Below are 22,974 nucleotides of genomic sequence, written 5' to 3' on the forward strand. Positions count from 1 at the left end.
CTGCGCTGGGTACAGACACCTCCACCGTGGCATCCGGCCTGGACGGCTTAGGGTTGGCCCATGTCAGCTGCATGTCAGACTCCACTCACTTTTAAATAATTTTCTTTCTTTCTTTCTTTCTTTCTTTTTTTTTTTTTTTGGTACCAGAAAGGGGAAGTTGTAGCAGCCAGAGGAGAGGGAGGAAAACAAAACAACCACACATACAAAACAAGGCTTAGGATTGTCGCTTTCTACTGGATAAGCACTGATAAATAAAGACAGTTACTCCTCATCCCAGGCCACCTTCCTTTGTTAGGAGTCGTCGTACAGAGGATTGTTGTAGTTTCCCCAGGACCCGTAGTCGTGGTCATCCAAGAGCCTTCCGTAGGAGGAATGCCTGGTGGGAAGGAGAAGAAGGGTGTGCTTATTTGGAGAAGTTGCCCATCTGCGGACAGCCCCGTGCCCTAGGGCGTGAACCGGGGAGAGGAGACACAGTCCTTCACTAGGACACCCCTCGGTAGCAGATGCACCAAGCCGGGAGGCCCCAGTCCGCAAACACCTTGTAAGTTATGACTGATCCACTGGGAGCCCAACTGGGGCCTTCTGTTGAGATCAGCTGGCTCCTTGTCTCTCTCCTTGATCTCCAATGCTGGAGGAGGAAGAGGCCCCTTTTTCATGGCTATTTAATAAGAAGTAATGGGAAAGGGAAGGTTGCATTCCTGGCATTTTGGCTTAGGTCCCGGACTTCATCTTCCCTGAAATGATAACGACACAACCAGAACCGCTGTTGCTCTCACCACCCCCTCCTGACCTTTATATAATGTTTTATAATCTACAAAGTTCTTCTACGTTCCGTGTTCACTTGATCCTCAGAATAAAACCATGGGCCAGGTATTGTTCATCCTTACTTCTCCGATGAGGAAAACGGGGCTCAGAGATGTTAACTGACATGCCCAAAGTCACCCAACTGAGCTATGAGTCGAACCCTCACCTCCGGGATCCGAACCCAGTTCTCTGAGCTCAGCTCCCTGGAGTCTGCCTAGCACCTTAGCTCAACGTCAATAGGGGTTTATCCGGCTTTGCTGGCTCATTCTGGCAAGCTGCTCCACAATTAACGTTATTTCAAAAAGAAACTGAAATCACTCTTCCGTTTGAAGCCTTTAAGTGGCCCGTCATCCCACATAGAGTCAAAGCCAAAGTCACTACGATGGTTTGCAAAGCCCTGCAGGGTCTGGCTCCTGTTGCTTTTCTGAGCAAATCAGCTACTATGCCAGTGCCTTTTGCTCGGTTCCAACCATACTGGCCTCTTTGCTCTCTCCTCCCATGCCTGACACACTCTTGCCTCAGGGTCATTGCACTTACTGTTCCCTCAGCTTGGAGCAATTGTCCTCCAGATCTCCACATAGCTCATTCCCTCATTTCCTTACATCTGCCCAAATGTCACCTTCTCGGGGAAGCCTTCCTTAGGAGCTCTATTTAAACTTGCCACTCCTCGCCCAAAGCACTCCCTGCTTAATTTTTCTCATAGCACTCACCACCTTCTAACATGCGATACAATTTACGTATTTACTTTGTGACTGCCTCTCTCCTCAAATTAGACTATACATATGGATTATTTGCCTGTTTTGTTTGTTCTTGCCTCTATCTCCAGCACCTAGAGGAGTAAGTCCTCGATAAATGTTTGTGGCAGAAACAGTGATAGGAAAAAATACATCCTGAACATCCAATCTGTTCACAAGGTGGGAGCTTCCTGGAAATGATTATGGCATTTTAAGAATAAAGCCGATGACAGGATTTGGAGAACACCACAAGATGAGCATCTGGTGCCTCTGAGGTTCAGGCTAGCTTGTGAATTTTGACACCTCGCCACTGGAAATCAGGTAGGCTCTCTATAGTACAGGTGAACATACCCACACCCCCTAACTTTTTTCTCAGCTAGATATGAAAATTAAACAAAATGAAAATACAGCCCGAGAGGCACAAGAAGCATTTGCTATATACTTCTATCTGTTGCTAAAATAAGCGCTGTCACTCTTCTAAGCTTATTTATATCTGTCAGGTAGTTGAAAAGAGATGCTTGACGGGCTGGCTTCAGACTCTTAGCTTTCAAAATTCTGATTCCAGTCCCGAGGGCTGGCTCAGTTGACCCAGTCTATATACCCGGAAACTTCCACAATATAGTTTGTTTTCCCTGAAGACCCACACTCGTTTCTGTGGGTGTAAGAAGGAAAGAGGTCACAAATAACACACCACTGATCTACTGATGGGCAGGAATAGGGGAGGGCAGTGTTGGTAAATGAGGTCCCGCCCATCCATCGCCAACACTTCCCCCACACCTAAAACCTCCAATTCCAATCAAATTCTTTAATAGGAGGGTTGAGAAATGGAAGTTATAGACTGAACAAGTAGAAACCTAGGGATTACAAGACTGGAGCTGGGCCTAAGTTTCAGCATGACTTACTGTGACAAGTCTGGCCAAAAGGGACCCAATAGGCACCTTCTTTTATTGATAGGATACTCTGTCTCACCGCTGTGTGCTTTCTCACAGCATTTTTATATCTATCATATAATTTGATTCTCATAAAATGTCAGTTGAGCCTACAGATGTATGTCCTTGAATATATTTTTAACTCCCTGTTTCTTCATCTATAAAACGGAGAAACAAAAAAATTGCGTTAGGATTGGTGGGTGGATTAAATGAGGTAATGCATATAAAAGACCTGGCACGTAGTAAATGCACAATAAATGTTGCCCAATACTGCTTTTTAATTTTTATTATAATGAAGCTTACACAAGCGCATGACAGATCTGCAAATAGAAAAGGATACTGAGTGAAAAGTGCGCCTCCCTCACTTTCTCCAGGAACTCCTGAAACTATGCCCCAGGCATAGTTATAAAACCAGCTTCTTATATTATAACTTAAAAAAAATGATTATCATGCGAGAGTGGGGTTAGAGGATTAAAAATCTTCTGGGCGTCAGGTCTTACTGCTCGTGGTTATTGTAGGCAAGACTATTTGATCAGAGCTATACCTGAATCTGCTGTATTATAAGAGATGTCTACTAAACACACACTAGTAAAATAAAGGAAAAAGATGGAGCTTTCATTTTTCTTTGTCTTCTCATTTGAATGGACTGTGAGTTGAGCAAAATACTGATAAATGAGGGAAGCAAAGCAAGAAACAGAGATAAACCATGTTTGGGAGTATACTGAACCCGTAGGGCATGTTTTAATGTAATAATGACCCTAAACAAGAAGAATTGGGTGTGCTGGGATTTAAGCCAGGTTTGGATAAATCCTGTAATACTGTGGAAAGAGGAAGACAAACACATTTTGTGTGTGAGTGTGTGTGTGTGTATGTGAGATAAGAAGAGAATCATTAATGATCACTTTAAACTATCTCTCTTGGTCAGAACCTCTTAAATCACGGCATGTTTTAGATGGAAATGGGGGAATTTTTCAGATTGGCATTTGTCAGGTCTAAAGTGGTGAAAAAACTCCCACTCTCGGGGCTTCCCTGGTGGTACAGTGGTTAAAAATCCGTCTGCCAATGCAAGGGACACAGGTTCGAGCCCTGGCCCGGGAAGATCCCACATACCGCGGAGCAACTAAGCCCATGTGCCACAACTACTGAGCCTGAGCTCTAGAGCCCGCAAGCCACAACTACTGAGCCCATGTGCCACAACTACTGAAGCCCACGCACCTAGAGCCCGTGCTCCGCAACAAAGAGTAGCCCCCGCTCACCGCAACTAGAGAAAAGCCCGCACACAGCAACGAAGACCCAACACAGCCATAAATAAATAAATAAATAAATAAATAAATAAATAAACAAACAAACAAACAAAAAACCCCTCCCACTCTCAAGATTAAGAAGGTGGGGCTCGGACCAAGGGATCTGGAAGACTGTCACTGTGACGTACTGGGAGAGGTGGTACTAAAACTAAGGCCTGTTGGCTCTGTACTGCAAGGCTGCTGCATTTAATTTCAATCTTAAAAGCACTCTGTATGAATGACATCCTCGTCATGTCAAGGCAGTTTCATTTACTCCATTTCTTCATAAAGACCGGCACCCAGCAAGCCAGCATAGCTAAGTTTTCCATTTGCTGTGCGTTGGCTTCCTTAGACAGTAAACCTTCCGGGGGCAGACTACGTCTTACTTTGCTTCTCATTTTCTGAATGCCTGATATGTTGCTCTCAATGCGATGCTACTTTTATAAATACATGATAATAACTGCTTACATCCAGTAGCATATAAACAGTACACGGAGTAAATACACAGAGTTTACTTTGTCAATACCAGCGGGGATTAGTATGGCCTGTGGCAATTCATTGTGCCGTATAACCATGGCAAAGTGAAAATACCTTATTAAAGAAGAGAAAGGGCCAAAGCCACCATTTTAACCTTAAAGATAGGAAGAGGAAAGAGAACAACTCAGTTTCTCCCGTGTGATGACACGGCTTTGAAGCACTCAGTATAGGCCCACAGTCCTTGTAAATCAATGACACTGTGCATACTGTCACTATTCTTCTACTCTGTCGGATGATTTAGTTAGCTAAAAGCAGAACCTGAGGGGACAAGATAGGGAATGATTTCTGTGAAGCCCTTGCCTCATTGCTTCCTTCTCAAGTGGTTTTGCTCTAACAAAGCAACACTCCCCACTCCCCGCAGTCACCACTGGTGATGCTTTGTTGGTGACAACTGGTAAATGTGGTGTGACATTTATGGTTTGAGGCCTTCTCCACAACTGTGAAAAGGTACCTATTTTAAGATAGCTACAGCATCAATACTTAATGGAACTCAACGCTCTTTGAAAATGAATGAGGTGTTTAACTTTTTTCTGTGTTGAGACAAACATATTTTAGAAAACACCTTCTCCTTTATAAGGGTCAACCCCGGTTCTCCAGCAGGTCTCCAACTTTGTTTATTACTACTCCTTCCAAAGTCCTCTCATCTCTAGTAAAGTGAGTCTTGCCATTCAATCACTGGTGCTTATTATGTGCTAAGAAGGAGAGTTATAAAGATGAATAAGATATGGCTTAGTGCTGGGAAAACACAACTGAACTTGCAGCTCCTTGGTCATTAGCCATTAGGCCTTAGGCTCTTAATCATCCATTAGCAAAGCTAGTTTGGTGCAGCTGTCACTGGCTCTTTTGTTTTCGTTGGTGGCTTTCTTTTTCTGATTGTCATTTCCCTGCCTGGCTCCTTTCATTTATTCATTGAAAAGTTATCACTGATCAGTCCTTATTTTGGGATTTGGGGAATACTTCAGTGAAGTAAGAGACAGAAATCCCTGTCCTAAGGGGGCTTACATTCTAATGGGGGAAGACAGAATAAATAAGACATGAAAAATAATATGGCAGATGGTAACAAGTACAATAGAGGAAAATAAAGCAAGGAAGGGGAATGAGGGGTTCCATATGGGAAGTGGGGATTGTAATTTTGAATATGGTGATCGGGAAAGTCTCACGAAGATGTCATTTGAGCAGACACATAAAGGAGATGTGGATGAGCCATGGGGATGCCTGAGGCAGACCCTACAGACAGAGAGAACAGCATGTGCAAAGGCTCTGGGGCAGAAGCAAACAACACATCTGTGTGGTAGCTACTGACCTATAATTAAAAAAACTTTCTATATTGGGATGGTTTTAGATTTATAGAAAAATTGCGAAGATAGTACAAAGAATTCCCATGAGCCCTTCACCCACCTTCCCTTGATGTTAACATCTGACATAACCATGGCCCATTAGTCAAAACTAAGAAATTAACATTGTGAACTACCAATCTGAAGAAATCTGTGACCATTAGTGGTGAATTTATCTGCCCACAGTTAACCACTGCAAGTTAGTGGCAACAGTTAGAGTATCATAATTCAGTATCTTTAAATAATCACCTTTACTTTGAAGGGGCAGGTAAAATTTATTTTATATTTTAATATCACATTGGCAGACACTCATAACAGAAGAGGCCCGCACGTCGGAACACCTGCCTATTTGTCAACAAGTTCAGAGTCATGAGATAACTAGGGGAAATCTATGGTTTAACAGATTCCCATCGCTTCCCCTTCTCTAAACCTAGTTTCTCCTGATCTGGAATAAACCAACACTGCTGCTGCACCCCAAACTTTCTTACCCAGAATCATTCACTCAGCCAGCAAGTATCTATAAAGCAACTCTTATATGTCAGGTGTTGCCAGGGGCTCTCTGACCTTCTAGTGGAGGAGACTGGCAGTGGACGCAATGATTCCAGTACAGGGAAGTGAATGGTACGAAGGAGGCATGGGCAGCATGAAACTCACTGTGGAGAGGGTGAGGGTGGGAGCTTCCCAGAGAAGATCTCTCTTGAGCTAGACAACTTGGAATTAGCCAGATAAGAAAGGGGTGAACCAAACACCTCTGGCCAGGGATCAGTACGTTCAAAAAAAACAAAGGCACGAAACAGCAGAGCATTATACCTGGGAAACTTTAGAGCCAAGTGTGTTTGGAGTGTTGGGAGGAAAGGGTAGAGTGGGGTTACTCAAAGTCTGGTCCTTGGACCAGCAGTACTGGCATCACCTGTGAGCTGGTGAGAGCTGCCACTGCATGGGCCCCACCCTGACACACTGAGTTAGAACTTACAGGGCTGAGACCCAGGAAACTGTGTTTTTAACAAGCTTGTCCACTGGTTCTTTTTGTTTTTTTTTTTAAATAAATTTATTTATTTATTTTTGGCTGCTTTGGTTCTTCGTTGCTGTGCGGGGCTTTCTCTAGTTGTGGCGAGCAGGGGCTACTCTTTGGTGTGGTGCATGGGCTTCTTATTGCGATGGCTTCTATTGTTGTGGAGCACAGGCTCTAGGCACGTGGGCTCAGTAGTTGTGGCTCGTGGGCTCTAGAGCGCAGGCTCAGTAGTTGTGGCACACAGGCTTAGTTGCTCTGCGACATGTAGGATCTTCCCGGACCAGGGCTCGAACCCGTGTCCCCTGCATTGGCAGGTGGATTCTTAACCACCACGCCACCAGGGAGGCCCTCGCCCATTGGTTCTTATGCACATTGAAGTCTTGAGAATCACTGAGGTAGAGAATCAAGTCAACTAGACCTACAGAACGCCAGAAGCTGACCGGAAAAGGTCAACCTGTAGCTAGCAAACACTAGAAGATCTTAGACTTCATGGCTGGCTCTTTATGGGCCTAGTTTTTCAACCTAACAACAACCAGGAAGAATCCAGTTGTAGAAAATGTCATCACTAGAAAGACTTAAAGCAAAACAGGTGACTTCTACAAAGATGTCTTAAGGGCCAGGCCCTGTTGTGTCTACAGATCAAGATCACATTTATTTTTGTGAAGGGAACAGCTGTGTTGTCTGTCTGGGCTACCAGCACACCTAATTATAGCAGCATCCACGTTGCTGGCGATAGCAGATATGGTCTCCTGCCCAGGAGATTATCTCGTGGCTGAGCAGTTTTGAGCCAACTTAAACAAAACACAACGGACTTACCTCATTCTTCAATCATCACTAATTAAAGACAACCTTCTGCTAGAGGCAGGCGGGGCTTTTGCTTTCTTTCAAAGTTGCCCTGGAATAAAGATTTCTCAGAGATAGCTTCTATTAATGAATGTATAATGTGGATGCCACTTCAGAGGCGTTTAAAAAAAGCACAATTGAAATTGCCAAGATGGAACATGGAAGTCTGCACGTCAACAGGTAATTAGAAAACGGAGCTTCTGTGCCGTCTTCCTCCTCCTCCACCTCTCCTCTCTCCTTTGAATCCCTGATGCCTACGGAACGGGGCTGCTGGTGGCTACAGTTTACTGAGCACCTAAGTAGGAAGCGTATGATGACAATTACAACGAGGACAGCAGTTGGCCCTTCCATGGCCCTCACTTCAACCCCGGAACTGCGTGTTTACCTGTATCATAGTTTAATCCTCATAACAAGCCTGAGTTAGGTATTAGTATTCTAGTCCTATTTTACAAACAAGGAAAGTGAGTGCAGAGTGATTGATGAACTTGCCCTAGAGTCCACATTCTTTACCATGTTATACGGTCTTTCCAGGTCATCTACTTCATCTTCAAGACAACCTTGGAAGATAGGTGTTATCAGCTCTATTTTTGCAGGTGAAGAAATGAAGGATCAGGGAGATTATAAATTTGCCCAAAGCCACCTAAATAGTAAGTAGAAGGGTAAGTAGAAGGGTCAGTATCGAACCTGATTGCAAAGCCCACGTTCCTCCCTCCACCCCACATTGTTGCTGGCTACAGTGCGGGGGTGGATAGTAGAAAAGAGCCTTGGAAGGTTCTGGGCAGTTCATTTTTATAAATTGCATCCAAAAGTGGCTTAGGTTAGAGTGCCCTTTTTCTGGTGGTGAGGCTGCCCTTTCAAGCAGATCTTCTTTTGCCTTTGCCGGGACATCGGCTGGGCCTGGGGTGATAGGGCATGGTTGCAGGCCAGAAGCTAATGGTTCCCTCATGGGCTGTGATTTCAGTCACTTGCTGCTCCAGCCAAGTGAGCTAAAAAAACCACAGACAACATACCTCTGTCATGTTATTGTTCTCCGAAATGTGGGACAATAGGAATGGAGGAAATTTCCAGCCAAGGCAAAACTCAACCTTAGGTACACACACACACACACACACACACACACACACACACACACACATGCATGCACAGTTGTCAATTGAGCCAAGTGTATTTTTGATGAATGATTAGTGGGGCTTTCCAAGAATCTGGCAAAATAACACTTGAAGGGGTTTCAGCATAGCCTTGAGATGCATAAGAGCTATTAACCTCCTTATGTTATCATTTTTCCAAAATAATTACCAGAGCAGCAGAAAGAGGTTTTCCTTAGGGGGTTTCTAAACAGGGGTCTGATCACTTTATCCATCCTTAAGTTTGTAGTGCCAAAGATAAATAACAAACCTTATACTTACACCATGGGGGCCTTTCTACATTAAGAGGGAGGAACTACATTACAGGGGAGAGAAACAACGACTAGTTCAATTTAATCATTCACTGAATTTATCTAGTGTTGAGAATGCTTGGAGAAAAAATATAATTTTTTAAATTAAAAATTTTTTAAATTTAAAATTTAAATAATTTTTTAAATTTTAGAATTAAATTTTATTTAATTTTTTAAAATTTAAATTTAAAAATTAAAAAAATTTTTAAGTAAAATGTTATACAATTTTAACCAGCACTCATTAGAACCAATTTTAATGGCATGCTAACAAAATTTTCCAAACCCAGTAAGTTCTGAGATGGCAGAACTGTGTCTCATGACTGATGTGACCCCATTGCTTAGAAGAGTTCCTGGCACATGGCTAATGCTCGGTAACTATCTATTGATCAGCTGTCCTACTGGCGCTCCTTCCAGCTGACCACTTTGATGATGATGATGGCAGTGCTATGTACTTGGGAAGCAGCATTCATTAATCCTTCCAACGATGCTACCAAGTAGTTAAAATTACGGTCCTCATCTTACAGAGGAGGGAAAGTGAGGGATAGTGAAGCTCTGTTACATGCCCAGGTGATGGTAGAAGCTGCTAGAAAGTGGTAGGGCTGAGATTGGAACTGAGATCTCCCTGCTCCTGGAGTCTGAGTTCTTAGTCACTGTTCTAGTCTGTCTGTCTATCATCAGTGGTAGGCTTCAGGTGGTGAAGTTGAGTTCTTGCCTGGAGTCAAGAAGAAGAGTCCTGAGGTTATTTTAACATCATTTCTGGCAAGTGTGTGGCGAGAGGGAAGTGTTTCTATTTTGTTCCATACACTGTGGAGGCATTTTTGGTGACATAGCCCTTTGGAACTCACCACTGGTGATTCCAGAATGTCTCTAAAATTTCTCTGTAAGTTCCTTTCTTTGAGCCCCACCCAGAATCTCCCAAACACAAAGAGAAACTCTGTTACAAAGTGGGAATGAGGTACCCAGACTAGTTCATAAAAGCCAATTTAACTAATAATTAAAATACAGTGTATCTACCGTGATAAACTAGTAATTAAGCCAGATGGAAAAGGGTAGCATTCAGTAAGCTATAATTCATGAAACTGTTCGATGCTCAAGGAAATATAGACTTAATGAAGAGAAAGATTGTTTTTTTAATTTGAAGACCACTGGATCCTTTCATAAAGGCTTTTAGACACAGGTAATGCTAGCACTTTAATTCCGTTTTCTCTTTGAAACCTGGCTTTCGTGTTCTTTGTACTTTAGGTAGGGGTGATATTACAAGGCACTCTCATACTTGACACCAGTCATTAGATTGATTTTGTTCATGTGTAGAACAAAAGATGGAGGGAGATAAAAGGGAAGGGGAAGGGGAGGGTTCCCCACTGGGCGCTGGTCTGGGCTGGGGTGACCGGAGGAGATGAGAGAGGGCAGCAGAGGGGATGTATGTGCAGAGATGAGAAACTAAATACGTGAGCTCATTTGTAATGAGATGGATAGACCTAGAGTTTGTCATACAGAGTGAAGTAAGTCAGAAAGAAAAAGACAAATACCGTATGCTAACACATATATATGGAATTTAAGGGAAAAAAATGTCATGAAGAACCTAGAGGTAAGACAGGAATAAAGACGCAGACCTACTGGAGAACGGACTTGAGGATATGGGGAGGGGGAAGGGTGAGCTTTGACAGGGCGAGAGAGAGTCATGGACATATACACACTAACAAACGTAGTAAGGTAGATAGCTAGGGGGAAGCAGCCGCAAGGCACAGGGATATTAGCTTGGTGCTTTGTGACAGCCTGGAGGGGTGGGATAAGGAGAGTGGGAGGGAGGGAGACGCAAGAGGGAAGACATATGGGAACATATGTATATGTATAGCTGATTCACTTTGTTATAAAGCAGAAACTAACACACCATTGTAAAGCAATTATAACCCAATGAAGATGTTTAAAAAAATAAATAAATAAATAAATACGTGAGCTCCACGTGGGGAACCAGGACACGCCTCTTGAGGGAGAAGCACAGCTGTGATGAGAAAAAGTCAAGGGTGTGCATGTGTACACAATCGTGCCTGTGTGATTGTGTGTTCTTACGTTCAGTTGTGCATTTATTCAATCTATCGAGCATCTTCTTTATGCCAGCTCTGTGCTCACAGATAAAGTCTGGGTCCTCAGGCAGTTCACATTTTTGTGGGGAAAAGAGACAAAAGACAAGCAAACAAGCATATAAAAAAAAAAACCAAATAAAATCACATACAGTGAAAACAGCCAGGATGAAACTAATTGAGGCACTAGGAGAATAGATAACAAAGGCACCAAACTGGAAGGGAAGTCTCCTGGAGAATGTGACTCGAAAGCCATGTATGAGGAAGAACTAGAAGAAGAACATTTCAGGGAGAGGGACCAACAAGAACCAAGGGCCTGGAGAGACAAAGTACCTGGTGTGTTCTAAGAACTGGATGGAAAGCCAGTGTGACTGCAGCTCAGTGGTTAACAGGGAGAGAAATGTGTGATGAGCAAAAAGATGTGGCAGGGTGGGTCCATGAAGGAACTCACGCCAAGCTGAAGGGTCAGTTTAATTCTAAGGGCGGGGGAAAGCCACTGGGGGCGTTTGAGGGAGGGAGTGACAGGTCGAAGGAGCTTCCACAAAGATGGGCTTGGCTGTTGGGAGGAGAACGCATTGGGGGGTCAGGGACCAGTTGTGCTCATCACGGTGGCATGCGTCCTCCTGTCCCTGTTATAGGCACTGGGCAGACTGGGGAACCAGACAGCCACTTGCCTTTTGGCATTTTACAGCTGGAAGGACACTCAGTGTGAGTAACGTGGTTTTTGAGAGTTTTGATTTTACAGACGGTAGACGACAAAAGTGGAGGGCTCACAGGGTACTGCAACTTTCTCTTTGGCTAAAGAAAGTAAAAACTCAACTACCATCTGTGATCACATTCTTTTCATAAGAGAAAGGATATTTTAAAACCCAAACTATAAGGATATAATCTCGGGGGGAAAAAAACCCAATTTTTGTAGAAAACACTACACTTTCCTTGTATTTTCAACATTTTGCTTTAGAAGCAGTGAGAACCTCCTTCCAGGCTGGGTACACACTCCCACATCAGTGTTCAGAACATCAGTGTTTTGGAACCATTGAGCCTGCCTATCTCGCCCATTTCACAGGTGAGACAAAGTGAGGCTCAGGAGACACGCAGCTTTCTCAGGGTGATGATGTGAGTTAAGGGCAGAGGGCCAAGGCCCCAGTCCCCTCACTCCAGATTCATTCTCCTTCCATTACATCATCACGCTGTACAGTCCGGATGATTTCTTCTGCTTTGCCAACTTTCAGATACTGCCCCATCTATTCCTGTCCAGGGTGCAGTACGCCGGCCATTTTCACTTCCCTGCCAAGATTTCTGAGAGCTGAGATACTTATGAAGAAACAAGAACTCAGCAAAACAGCTCACAGCCCAGAGCCTGATAAAAAGGAATTCCATTCTTTATAAAGAAGAGGAGGGTGGTGTCTTACCTGATCTTTAGATAGGCTGCAACTCCAAACACCAGCAACACCACAGCAATGACTGTCACCGTAATGGCGGCGATGCTGCCTGGGAAGGAGAAGAGGCACAGAAAGAAGATGAAGGAAGGGTGTTCACTCCAGATCATTCTGCAATGCGAAACCCAGGAGCTTGATTCTGTTATCAAAATGCTTCTCAGGCTAGGCTAAGTTCGGTAAATGGCCAATATTTATGAAGACCTTTTGGCTGGCCTTGAGTTCAGAAAACAGTTCACAGTAATATTTGATCATTTTTTTAAGAATGCCACCGATCTGTTGCTGCTGCTGCTGCCGTCTGCAGGGGTAGTGGATTTAAAATCTCCTGAAGTGCTATTTTCTTCTTTCATGTGCTTTAGCTTGTCTTTCTAGCATTTGCAAAATATTGGAAGTCCTAGGATGCTAAGTCAAGGGTCGTGACAAAATAATGCTGTTGATTTTTTAATAAAGCAGAACCACAGCGCTATGTCAGTAGTGGCCACTTCAAAAGGGTCATCTTGGTAGGAGATGCACTAATTTTAATGATGCCATCAAATCAAAGCATTTTAAAAGAACACCTCTTTGGGTCATGTGTCCAGTTTTCAGCCCTGAAAGGTGAATCTGATTTTGTGGAGGACAAAGTCAAGTTTGGTGTATAAAATAAGGTCAAGTCTGGTAGGTAACGCTATGTTTTGTTTGTAGAAATAACCAGGCACAATTATAAAGTAACATGAAGGTTTTATTGTGTAGTTTGAAATCTGTTTCCAAAGGCAACTATTAATGGGCAGTTAAAAAACAAAAACCCCTTTGAGCACATAGCCTTGTAAGAATAACCATACTGCTTCCAGAGATTACTACTTTGGGGCACAATGCTCCTTTTGTGTGAGTTGGTGGCTAATAATGTATATATTTCAGTTTTATTTCACCTCAGAAATACCAAGAATCAATTGGGCTTTTGTCTCCTCATTGTTAAAGTGCCTTTTTAGCATTAAAGTTGGTACTAGGGATCCCATTTACTCGTTCAGGCCACTGAGAAATTATTTTTTACTTCAACAAATGAATGGGACTCTTAAACAAATTGGAAAGAGCATCAGATCTGGAGTCTGAATATGCGGATTCACGTGTGGTTCTATCATTAGCTGTCTGACTATGGGCTAATTACTTAACCCTGTGGACCCATACGCCACTCACCTGCTGTGACAGAGAAAGAAGAGCTGTTCTAGCTGCCCACATAATTTGAAGAAAATTAAATGAGGTGCCCTGTGCACCAAGCTAAAGTCCTATCCAGATATACCTTCCTGGACCAGTGCCCATCTTTCATGAACTACATCGCAAAGGTGATGGATCTGTCCCACATTTTTGGAGATTTACTATTTGCGGATGGTTTTGCCACTTCTCCTTCTATTTTTTCCCCCCTCTCTTATGAATGCCTTTTGTATATTGTTCTTCTCATTAGCCCTTCCACCAAAGGAATTAGAGCAGAGCTAAGGAGCAAGTGAGTCTACTCATCAACTCTTTAGTAACTCCCGCCAAGGTTTGGGTGAAAGAAGGCTACAGGAGACATGCATGCCCCTGCTGGTTATAATTTCTAAAAGGCCAAGGAGGTATTGCTGACATTGAGACTAAGACCAGAACTTGGTGTGTCTACACAGACCGACCGCAATGTACCATTTTAGAGCTTCCACTCTTGGACACTCACACGCCCATCTCTTTGCTCCCAGAGTCCTTTAGGGCCAGATTGGTATAATTATCAGCACAATTCTCTTTCCTTTTTACTATCGTCAAGGTAGAATTATGGCACCGAACACTCAAATATGGAGACTGGATCAAGTAGAGAAAGTTTGAGGTCAGTCCCCTTATGGATAACCTCTACCCTGCACTTAGCTTCTCGGCCTCCAAACTGAGCTGAAATTAGTACCATTCAAAGTTCACTGAAGCCTCTTAACAGCTCTTTTAAGAGCTTGTGAAATGAGGATTATTACTGCAAGGTAAGGTGATGGGGGTAATTTCAAGATTCAAAAAGGTACACTGATTGCAATTAGGAGCTTTGAAAACTGACCTTTAAATTTAATTTCCTCCTTTCAAAAAAACGGGAGGAGAGAAAGAATATAGTTGATTTCTCTATAAGACCCTTCTTTCTTGCCCCAGGATACATTTAATTTAGGAAATCATAGGTTTGTCCTTCAAAGTTTCTTCCCTCTAGGCAGTTGGATCTCCTCCAACTCTGCGATTTACTGGATATATTTAAATACCACCTCTACTGAAGAAAAAACAGGCAGTTCCCCAACTCAAGTGCTGTTTCTTTTTGTTTTTTTTGAAACAGAAAGTAGTAGAATGACCGGCTTCCTCTCCATGTGACTGGTGGCTGTCTGGCTCTCTGTGTAGACCAGTCTTCAAACAGGGCTCTTCAAGGCCACCCTTCTTGTTCACAAAGGACAGCCGTGCAACAAGAGATGGAATTAGCAGGTGATTCCCCCCATGGGCCCTTGAGGGCAGCTGAGCGAAGGGGTGTTTCTGAGGGTTCATATTGCCCCAAAGGAGGCCAAAACGTGTGAGGTGAAATAGATGGTACTTAAATATTCGGGCCACCTCCTTAACTATTCTGCCACCCACCAGCTCTTCTCAGAGGGTGCCACCGTGGGGGCAAGGGTCTTCTGGAACCAGAAGGGCTTCATCAGGCCCCCAGCCTGGGAGGGCTTGTGTCCTAAGCTCGCTTTCACCTCCACGGCAGCTGCAGCTGCCCCCCTCCGAAGCAGCCGGGAAGTTCATGCTGGGAAGTTCCACGCCTCAGGGCATCCCGGTTTGAGCATCTGAGGGGTTTGCTGAGCTGACAGTAGCCAAGGGTAGCAGGACTTTCTGCGGGAACCGAAAAGGCCTGATTTCCTCCTTGTGAAAACAAATGCCATTTCCCCCTGAGTTCTGTTTAAAGTAAACTGGATACTTCATGACCTTTTTTTCCCCCTTAGATTCCATATATATGTGTTAGAATACGGTATTTGTTTTTCTCTGGGATAAGGAAGGTGGGAGGGAGGGAGAAGTAAGAGGGAAGAGATATGGGAACATATGTATATGTATAACTGATTCACTTTGTTATAAAGCAGAAACTAACACACCATTGTAAAGCAATTATACTGCAATAAAGATGTTAAAAAGAAAAAAAAAAAATACAACAGGGTATTGCTTTTATCTGTATTTTCATTAGCATTCAGTCAACTCAAAAAATGTATTAATTAATTAATGACTGCATTTTGTATGTGTCAGTCATAGGATGGGTTATTACTATAATAGCAGAAATTAAAATACCATTTATAAGGAAAAAAAAATAAACTGGAATTCCCCTTCTCCTACTTCCTCTTTCGAGGCAGGGCAGGGAGAGGAAAGATGAGGAAGGTGTGGCTAGGGCAGGGAAGCTCTGCCCTATGAGGAAGGTGTGTACACTGGGTGAGCAGTGCCCTGGGGATGGGGGATGGGGAGGTGGCTGGCATTTCTGTCTTCCTCATCTTCCCTGTTGGCATGTGTGAGTTTCAGACTGGGTGTGATTCACTCTGTGAAGCCCTGGAACCAGAAGAAATTAAGAGAGAACCGGAGGAAATTTATGTATTTTCTAAGCCGAGATGCTAGAATATTCCACTGTGCCAACACGTTCTGCCTGACCAGAGGGCTGTTGAAGAGCCACGAGCCAAAGCCTCCTTGAAGTCTGGGTCTCTCTGATGGGGTTTCTCAGGGGGCCATTTCCCCACTTTCATAACAACTCAGAACAGAAAAACAGAACAGGCTAAAGAATGATCTGTTCTACACTTGTGGGTGGTTACTTCCGTCTGGTGCTGGGCCAAGAACTTTACAGCTCCCATCTCATTGAATTCTCTTTATGAGATGAAGAGAATGATTCCCATTTGATGGATGAGCAAGTTAAGGCTCGGAGAGATTTAAGAACTTGATTCAGGTTTTATAAGCTGGTAAATGATTAAGCTGTCATTTGAACCCAGGACTATTTCCTAGGTTTTGCATGTTTAATCATTAATATACTGGTGACATCCCTGGCCCTTTTCTCAGCTTGGCCAGCTCCTACACTTTCTTTATGACAACTAAAGATCAACCCTTCTGGGAAGCTTTTCCTGACACCCCCAAGCAAGCTGTAGTGTTGTTGTGTGTTTTCAGCTCTTTGTGTCTGCTTCTCTTAAACACTCTGTGTTGTATTTTTGAGCTTCCCCAGACAGATTCTAATCATATCCATCTTGCATCTTATCCCCCTTCTCCCTGAACTCTCCGCACTGGGCACAGTCTCTAGCCCATAGTGGGTATTTAAATTATTTTTTTTAATGTTGAATTATTAAATGTAATACTCGCAAAAAAAAAATAAAAAAGATAACTGGCAGTTTTGGAGACTAGTCACTGTGCTAAGAAGGTCCCCAAGCAGCCGCCTCTCCACCTGTCCATCGTGGAACCCCTGCTCCAGGTCTTACCTCGGCATCTACTCCTATGACTCTACAGCTATGGTCCAACCGCCCCAGTGTGTGCTTGCGAGTCCCCATGGACGACTGAGCTGGAGGAGAGTTATTTTAGGACTCTCTGTCTGATTAAAGTCAGAAAATATCCTTGAAGTAACCAGAACAAAATCCCAGAAGCCCACGCTTCTGGTTGGACCTGGTCAGACTACCCGAGGGAGAGGGTTTCCCTGGAGGGCATCACTTGCCCTGCTTCGACTCTGTTCTGTGCCCGTGCAGTCCTGGAATAAACTATGACATCATTTAGAGGCTCTCTCCGCCGCCCCCAACACCTGCCTCTCTTTACTACGCTTCAGCTAGTCCTTCGCAGACACAGGACGTCCTCCACACTAGAAGGGACTCTGCTCCTGTCCAGACTACCTCCCTGTCACTTGTCCTAAAGGTGTCCTCCTGTCTTCCTGGGCTTAGCAATGTTCCCAAACCTCAAATGTTCCCCTGGGGACTCTTCTCATTGAGGGATTTCCCCCCCATTTTAAACATGAAAGAAACGTTTCATCTGACCTCTTTGGCAGGATACTTGCCAATCATATCCAAAAATGAGAATATTAGGATGTGATAGGATGAACCCGAATGACCTCCAAAAGAAAGAGCTTTCCTAGGCTCTTTAAAAAAGTTATCGCTCTGAGAGAGCCAGGGACAGGGGAGGTGACGGTGGGGTGTTCTCAGGATGATAAAAGAAGGTGAGTGTCTTGCTGCTATCTGTGGATGACTTCCGGACTACATCTCATTGGGAATTCATCAGTCAGGCTTGTTTAGAATGCCCGTGTAAATGCTTTGACCAAGTTCCTGGGTATGCGCGTGTGTGTGTCTGATCTATTTTGAGAAGTCTTTAACAAAACCTCTGGACTGTTTTTCAATGTTCTTACTCTTTTCTTTCCTCTTTCCCATCTAGAGAATAGGTAAGAAACAGAAAATAGGAGCAGGTGGCCACTTCAGAGAGCGTGGTGGCTTCTTCAGTCAAGGTCACCAAGAGGAAAGGAACGTTCTGTCTCAGAGGAATTCTTCCTCTTTAAACGCATGTGTCTGCGGGGCTTCCCTGGTGGCGCAGTGGTTGAGAGTCCGCCTGCCGATGCAGGGGACACGGGTTTGTGCCCTGGTCCGGGAAGATCCCGCATGCCGCGGAGTGGCTGGGCCCGTGAGCCATGGCCGCTGAGCCTGCGCGTCCGGAGCCTGTGCTCCGCAGCGGGAGAGGCCACAGCAGTGAGAGGCCCGCGTACAGCAAAAAAAAGCCAGAGTAGGGAAGAGGTGGGAATGAAGATGTTCTCTAAAGGATGGGCTGAACTTGGACAGAGAGCAATGAAATTTTTAGGCAAGAACCAGCTAGATGGAGGTACATATATACAATGGAATATTACTCAGCCATAAAAAAGAATGCAATTGGTCCATCTGTAGAGACTTGGATGGACCTAGAGACTGTCATACAGAGTGAAGTTAAGTCAGAAAGAGAAAAAAAAATACCATATCCTAACACATGTATATGGAATCTAAAAAAAAAAAAAGGTTATGAAGAACCTAGGGACAGGGCAGGAATAATAAAGACACAGATGTAGAGAATGGACTTGAGGACACGGGTTGGGGGGAAGGGTAAGCTGGGACAAAGTGAGAGAGTGACATGGATATATATATACACTACCAAATGTAAAATAGATAGCTAGTGGGAAGCAGCTGCATAGCACAGGGAGTTCAGCTGGGTGCTTTGTGACCACCTAGAGGGGTGGGATAGGGAGGGTGGGAGGGAGACGCAAGAGGGAGGGGATATGGGGATATATGTATATGTAGAGCTGATTCACTTTGTTAAAGAAAAACTAACACACCATTGTAAAGCAATTGTAAAGGTGTTAAAAGAAATTAAAAAATAAAGGACATTAAAAAGAAAAAAAATAAAATAACTGATTCTAATGAAAGTGTAGCTATTTGTTAAATTGAACTTTATAAGTAGTTATGATGCAAAATTAAAACTCCTTTATAAGGCATACAGCTTGCATGCAAATATGATACAGAACAGTTTTTTTGTTTTGTTTTGTTTTTTGCAGTACGTGGGTCTCTCACTGCTGTGGCCTCTCCAGTTGCGGAGCACAGGCTCCGGACGCGCAGGCTCAGCGGCCATGGCTCACGGGCCCAGCCGCTCCGTGGCATGTGGGATCTTCCCGGACCGGGGCACGAACCCGTGTCCCCTGCATCAGCAGGTGGACTCTCGACCACTGTGCCACCAGGGAAGCCCAATACAGAACTGCTTTTAATTAGCACGATCCAAGTTTGTCTCCGTGTTAGTCCTTCTCTCTGCTGCCCCATCCCCTCAAATCTTTAAATCATTAAAGTACTGCTTAATCATTTCTTCACACAGTGGCAGAGGTAAACTTTATTAAAATTAGTCAAATATGACCACAATTGGAATCTTTTACTTCATGTTTATACTATTTCTTAAAAGCTAGTTAGTTTGCAGGATTGGTCAGTGGGCAGACTTGGGATTCAAACTTTGGGCAGGATCCCTGATATCTATACTTTTCCACTTCCTGTCATCAGAAGCCCTGGTTTGGGGACTGGCTTTACTTTTATCTAAAAGCATTTTACCTACTTGTGTAGCATATAGTTAAAAATGTATACTAGAAACACAAATCTCTGTTGAGATAATAAAAGATTTGCATTCACCCAAGCAAGTGTGTGTTTCTTTTTTCTTCATTTCTCTCTCCTGCAGGCACATAGCTGTACTTGAAGGATGCAGGGAGCACAGGTTTGTAATCAATGCCAAACGGGGCACACAAGTCGGCACAGTTCCTGGTTACCATGGTTTTAAAATTTCCTTACTTCACTTACAATCACAATCTTTCCCAACACAAATGAAGCCTCGTTCCCACCTGGAATTTTTTATAACTACCTGTTTAGGTCGCCCAACCCCAGCTCTCCTTTGACACCTGTAATGTAAACTAGGCTGGGTTTCTAAGAATAGCAAACAGTGCCCCTCATCCCCTTTCCCTATAGCATCCTGACAAGCTGATGTCCACACAGCAGCTTCCCATCAACATCGCGTCAGGGAGCACTCCTCTCATTCAGTGCTCTCCAGACCAAAAGGAGCCCACGGAGAGTAAGAATTCTTCCCGAAACAGGGGTGACCCCTACATCTGTATGCTATTAACAGACTCTCCTTAAAGACTGAATGCAGTCTTGGCCTAACAACATTTCTCAGGGGACAGCTCTAGTATTGTGCCAAGAACAGTAATAAAAGCATTAAGAAAAACAATCGTGGTCGTAAAAGTCTCAGCAGCCATCCTTTACTGCAGTTCCCTGTGCCAGGCACTGAGCTAGGCAGAGCGGGGTAGGTATCTCCACTTAGGAATTTAGCAAAAGCAGTTAACAAAAATCTATTCAGCTGGTTAGTACGCAGAAATGGGATTCAACCTCTGAGGCTGGATTCCCCAAACTTATGCTTCTCTACTTTCTGTGACCAGAAGACCTGGCGTGAAGACTGGCTTTATACATGCACTAGCTGAACAGTCTTGGGCAAGTCGCTTTACTCCTTTGCGCCTCTATGGCCTCATTTGTGTCCCTATCTCTACCTGTAAAGTGAGAATTCGTTCAATCATTCACACAACTGATGTTTATTCTTTTTTTTTTTTTTTTTTAATTTTATTTATTTATTTTTGGCTGTGTTGGGTCTTCGTTTCTGTGCAAGGGCTTTCTCTAGCCGCGGAGAGCCGGGGCCGCTCTTCATCGCGGTGCGCGGCCCTCTCACCGTCGCGGCCTCTCTCGTTGCAGAGCACAAACTCCAGACGCACAGGCTCAGTAGTGTGGCTCACGGGCCTAGTTGCTCCGCGGCACGTGGGACTTTCCCAGACCAGGGCTGGAACCCGTGTCCTCTTAATTGGCAGGCAGATTCTCAACCACTGCGCCACCAGGGAAGCCCACTGATGTTTATTCTTTACTACGTGCCCAACTTTGATGAATCGCTTGCTTCCTCTCAGAGTGCTTTTACAGATTAAACAGTGTATTTAAAATGCTTTGTCCATCATGAAGTGCATTACAAAGGTCTCAGTCTCTGGGCATCTCTTACCCATAAAAACTCTGAAGCCAGGAAGAAACCTGAATCCAGAAAAGATCGGAGCCAGCCCTAGTATTCGAAATGATTGCGGATCTGAAGCTCAGGTTTTGCTTCCAGCCTGATCATGACCAATGGAATAATGTAATTTTACTGTTGAAAGGAAATTAAGAAGGTTCATTGCCTCTAACCCCTTCATTTTACAGATGATAACATAGAAATTAAGAGATTTGGCTGAGATCAGACTCCATCAGTGGCAGAGCTGCGACTAGATACCTTTGAATTCCTGGTTTGCCTTCTTTTAAATTTTCTACCTCTTGGTCTTATCCCAAGTAAAAGCCTTAAGCCACTGATAGCTGAGGCAATGAACAAAGACAAGACCCCATCCTCTATGTCACGACAATGTTTTCAAAATTCAAACATCTCTATACCACTCTCATGATTTTTGCCATGTCCACATCACTGATACTATTATTTTCTTAATATCTGTCCTTTTTTTTTTTTGCGGTATGCGGGCCTCTCACTGCTGTGGCCTCTCCCGTTGTGGAGCACAGGCTCCGGACGCGCAGGCTCAGTGGCCATGGCTCACGGGCCCAGCCGCTCCGTGGCATGTGGGATCTTCCCGGACCAGGGCACGAAACTGTGTCCCCTGCATCGGCAGGCGGGCTCTCAACCACTGTGCCACCAGGGAAGCCCTAATATCTGTCTTTTAATTAAATTATTTTTCTTTAGATACTGACTACATATAGCCACACCCTAAGCAATGATAGCTATGAAATCATGAGTTTGATGTGTTATTTTAGTCTTTTTTCAAATTCATACTGAAACAAAAACATAGATTTATTAGAATGAAGAAGGTTCATCCTCTTGCATACTACCTGTGTAGGGACTTAAATCATACTTTTGGGAACACTGCTCCCACGAACCAAATTTTCACAAAGAAACTCGGGGTGAGATGCTGGATTGGGGGTAGATCACAGCCCTCAGATCCCCTGGAGGAGGCCAGGAAGAATGGAGGGCAGAGAGTCGGGGTCATCAGGGCCAGTGTCAACGCCTGTCACTACTTTAGGGAATGTGGCAGCTTCATGAATACTGCTTCTTGGTGGAGGTCAAAACCGGGGAAATGTGGCACAGAAGGACGAGTCAGCTGTCCTGACTTACCCAACCCCCGGGGTAGCAGGGCAGACATGAACAGAGACTGTATTTCTAAGACCCTGATGCTAACTAAGCCCTGATCATTGTCCCTAAACATGCTTCGTGTCAGTTTCTGCTTCTCATTCTTTCCTGCAGGGCAGAGTCACAGTGCCTGGCTTTATAAGCCTATCATAACTCTTTCAAAGTTGCCTTATATCATAACTCTTTCAAAGTTACCTTGACATGAATGGGGATCTCAGCTCTGAGTCAGACCTACCCTAGACCTCTTGAGGGATGGAGGGACATCCTGGGAGATGGACATGTTGGAGAGATTTCTGGGGAATAATTTAAAAAAAAGATCAGAGAATCCCCTCTACTGTTTGTCCTGGATGAGGAGAAGTCTCCTTCTCCTCTTGTGAAAATTCTGATCTATAGTGTGAGTGGGTGAGCAGTATCACGTTAGGTCACCAAATCCTTTGACTGAAGGACAAAGATATTTCTATTCTGGAGTCAAATCAGAAAGAGGGAAAGAAATCCTGACATCTCTCTGCTATCGGAGTATCTTTAATGCAATTAGCCTTGAGAGTATCAAAAAGATACTGGAGGGCTTCCCTGGTGGCGCAGTGGTTGAGAGTCCGCCTGCCGATGCCGGGGACGCGAGTTCGTGCCCCGGTCCGGGAAGATCCCACATGCCGCGGAGCGGCTGGGCCCGTGAGCCATGGCCGCTGAGCCTGTGCATCCGGAGCCTGTGCTCCGCAATGGGAGAGGCCACAACAGTGAGAGGCCCGCGTACTGCAAAAAAAAAAAAAAAAAAAAGATACTGGAACAACTAGCTGTGTGGCAGTGGGAAGGAGGAGATATGTGTAGGCTGAGAAGTCAGCCTTTTGTAGCCTCT

The 22,974-nt window shown here is 44.2% G+C and overlaps 1 protein-coding gene across 1 annotated transcript in view; it reads right to left on the bottom strand.

Annotated features, from left to right (window-relative positions):
• Window positions 1-291: 291 nt before the first annotated feature.
• PARM1 (prostate androgen-regulated mucin-like protein 1) overlaps window positions 292-22,974 on the bottom strand; it is a 37,261-nt gene continuing 14,578 nt past the window's right edge. Inside the window, exons 3-4 of the mRNA XM_065877216.1 lie at window positions 12,405-12,483; window positions 292-376 (exon numbers count right to left, since the gene is read on the bottom strand). Of these exons, the coding sequence (XP_065733288.1) occupies window positions 292-376; window positions 12,405-12,483 (164 nt within the window). The remainder of the gene's footprint in view (window positions 377-12,404; window positions 12,484-22,974) is intronic.

Source organism: Phocoena phocoena, chromosome 5, assembly GCF_963924675.1.
Source record: "Phocoena phocoena chromosome 5, mPhoPho1.1, whole genome shotgun sequence".
Lineage (NCBI taxonomy): Eukaryota > Metazoa > Chordata > Mammalia > Artiodactyla > Phocoenidae > Phocoena > Phocoena phocoena.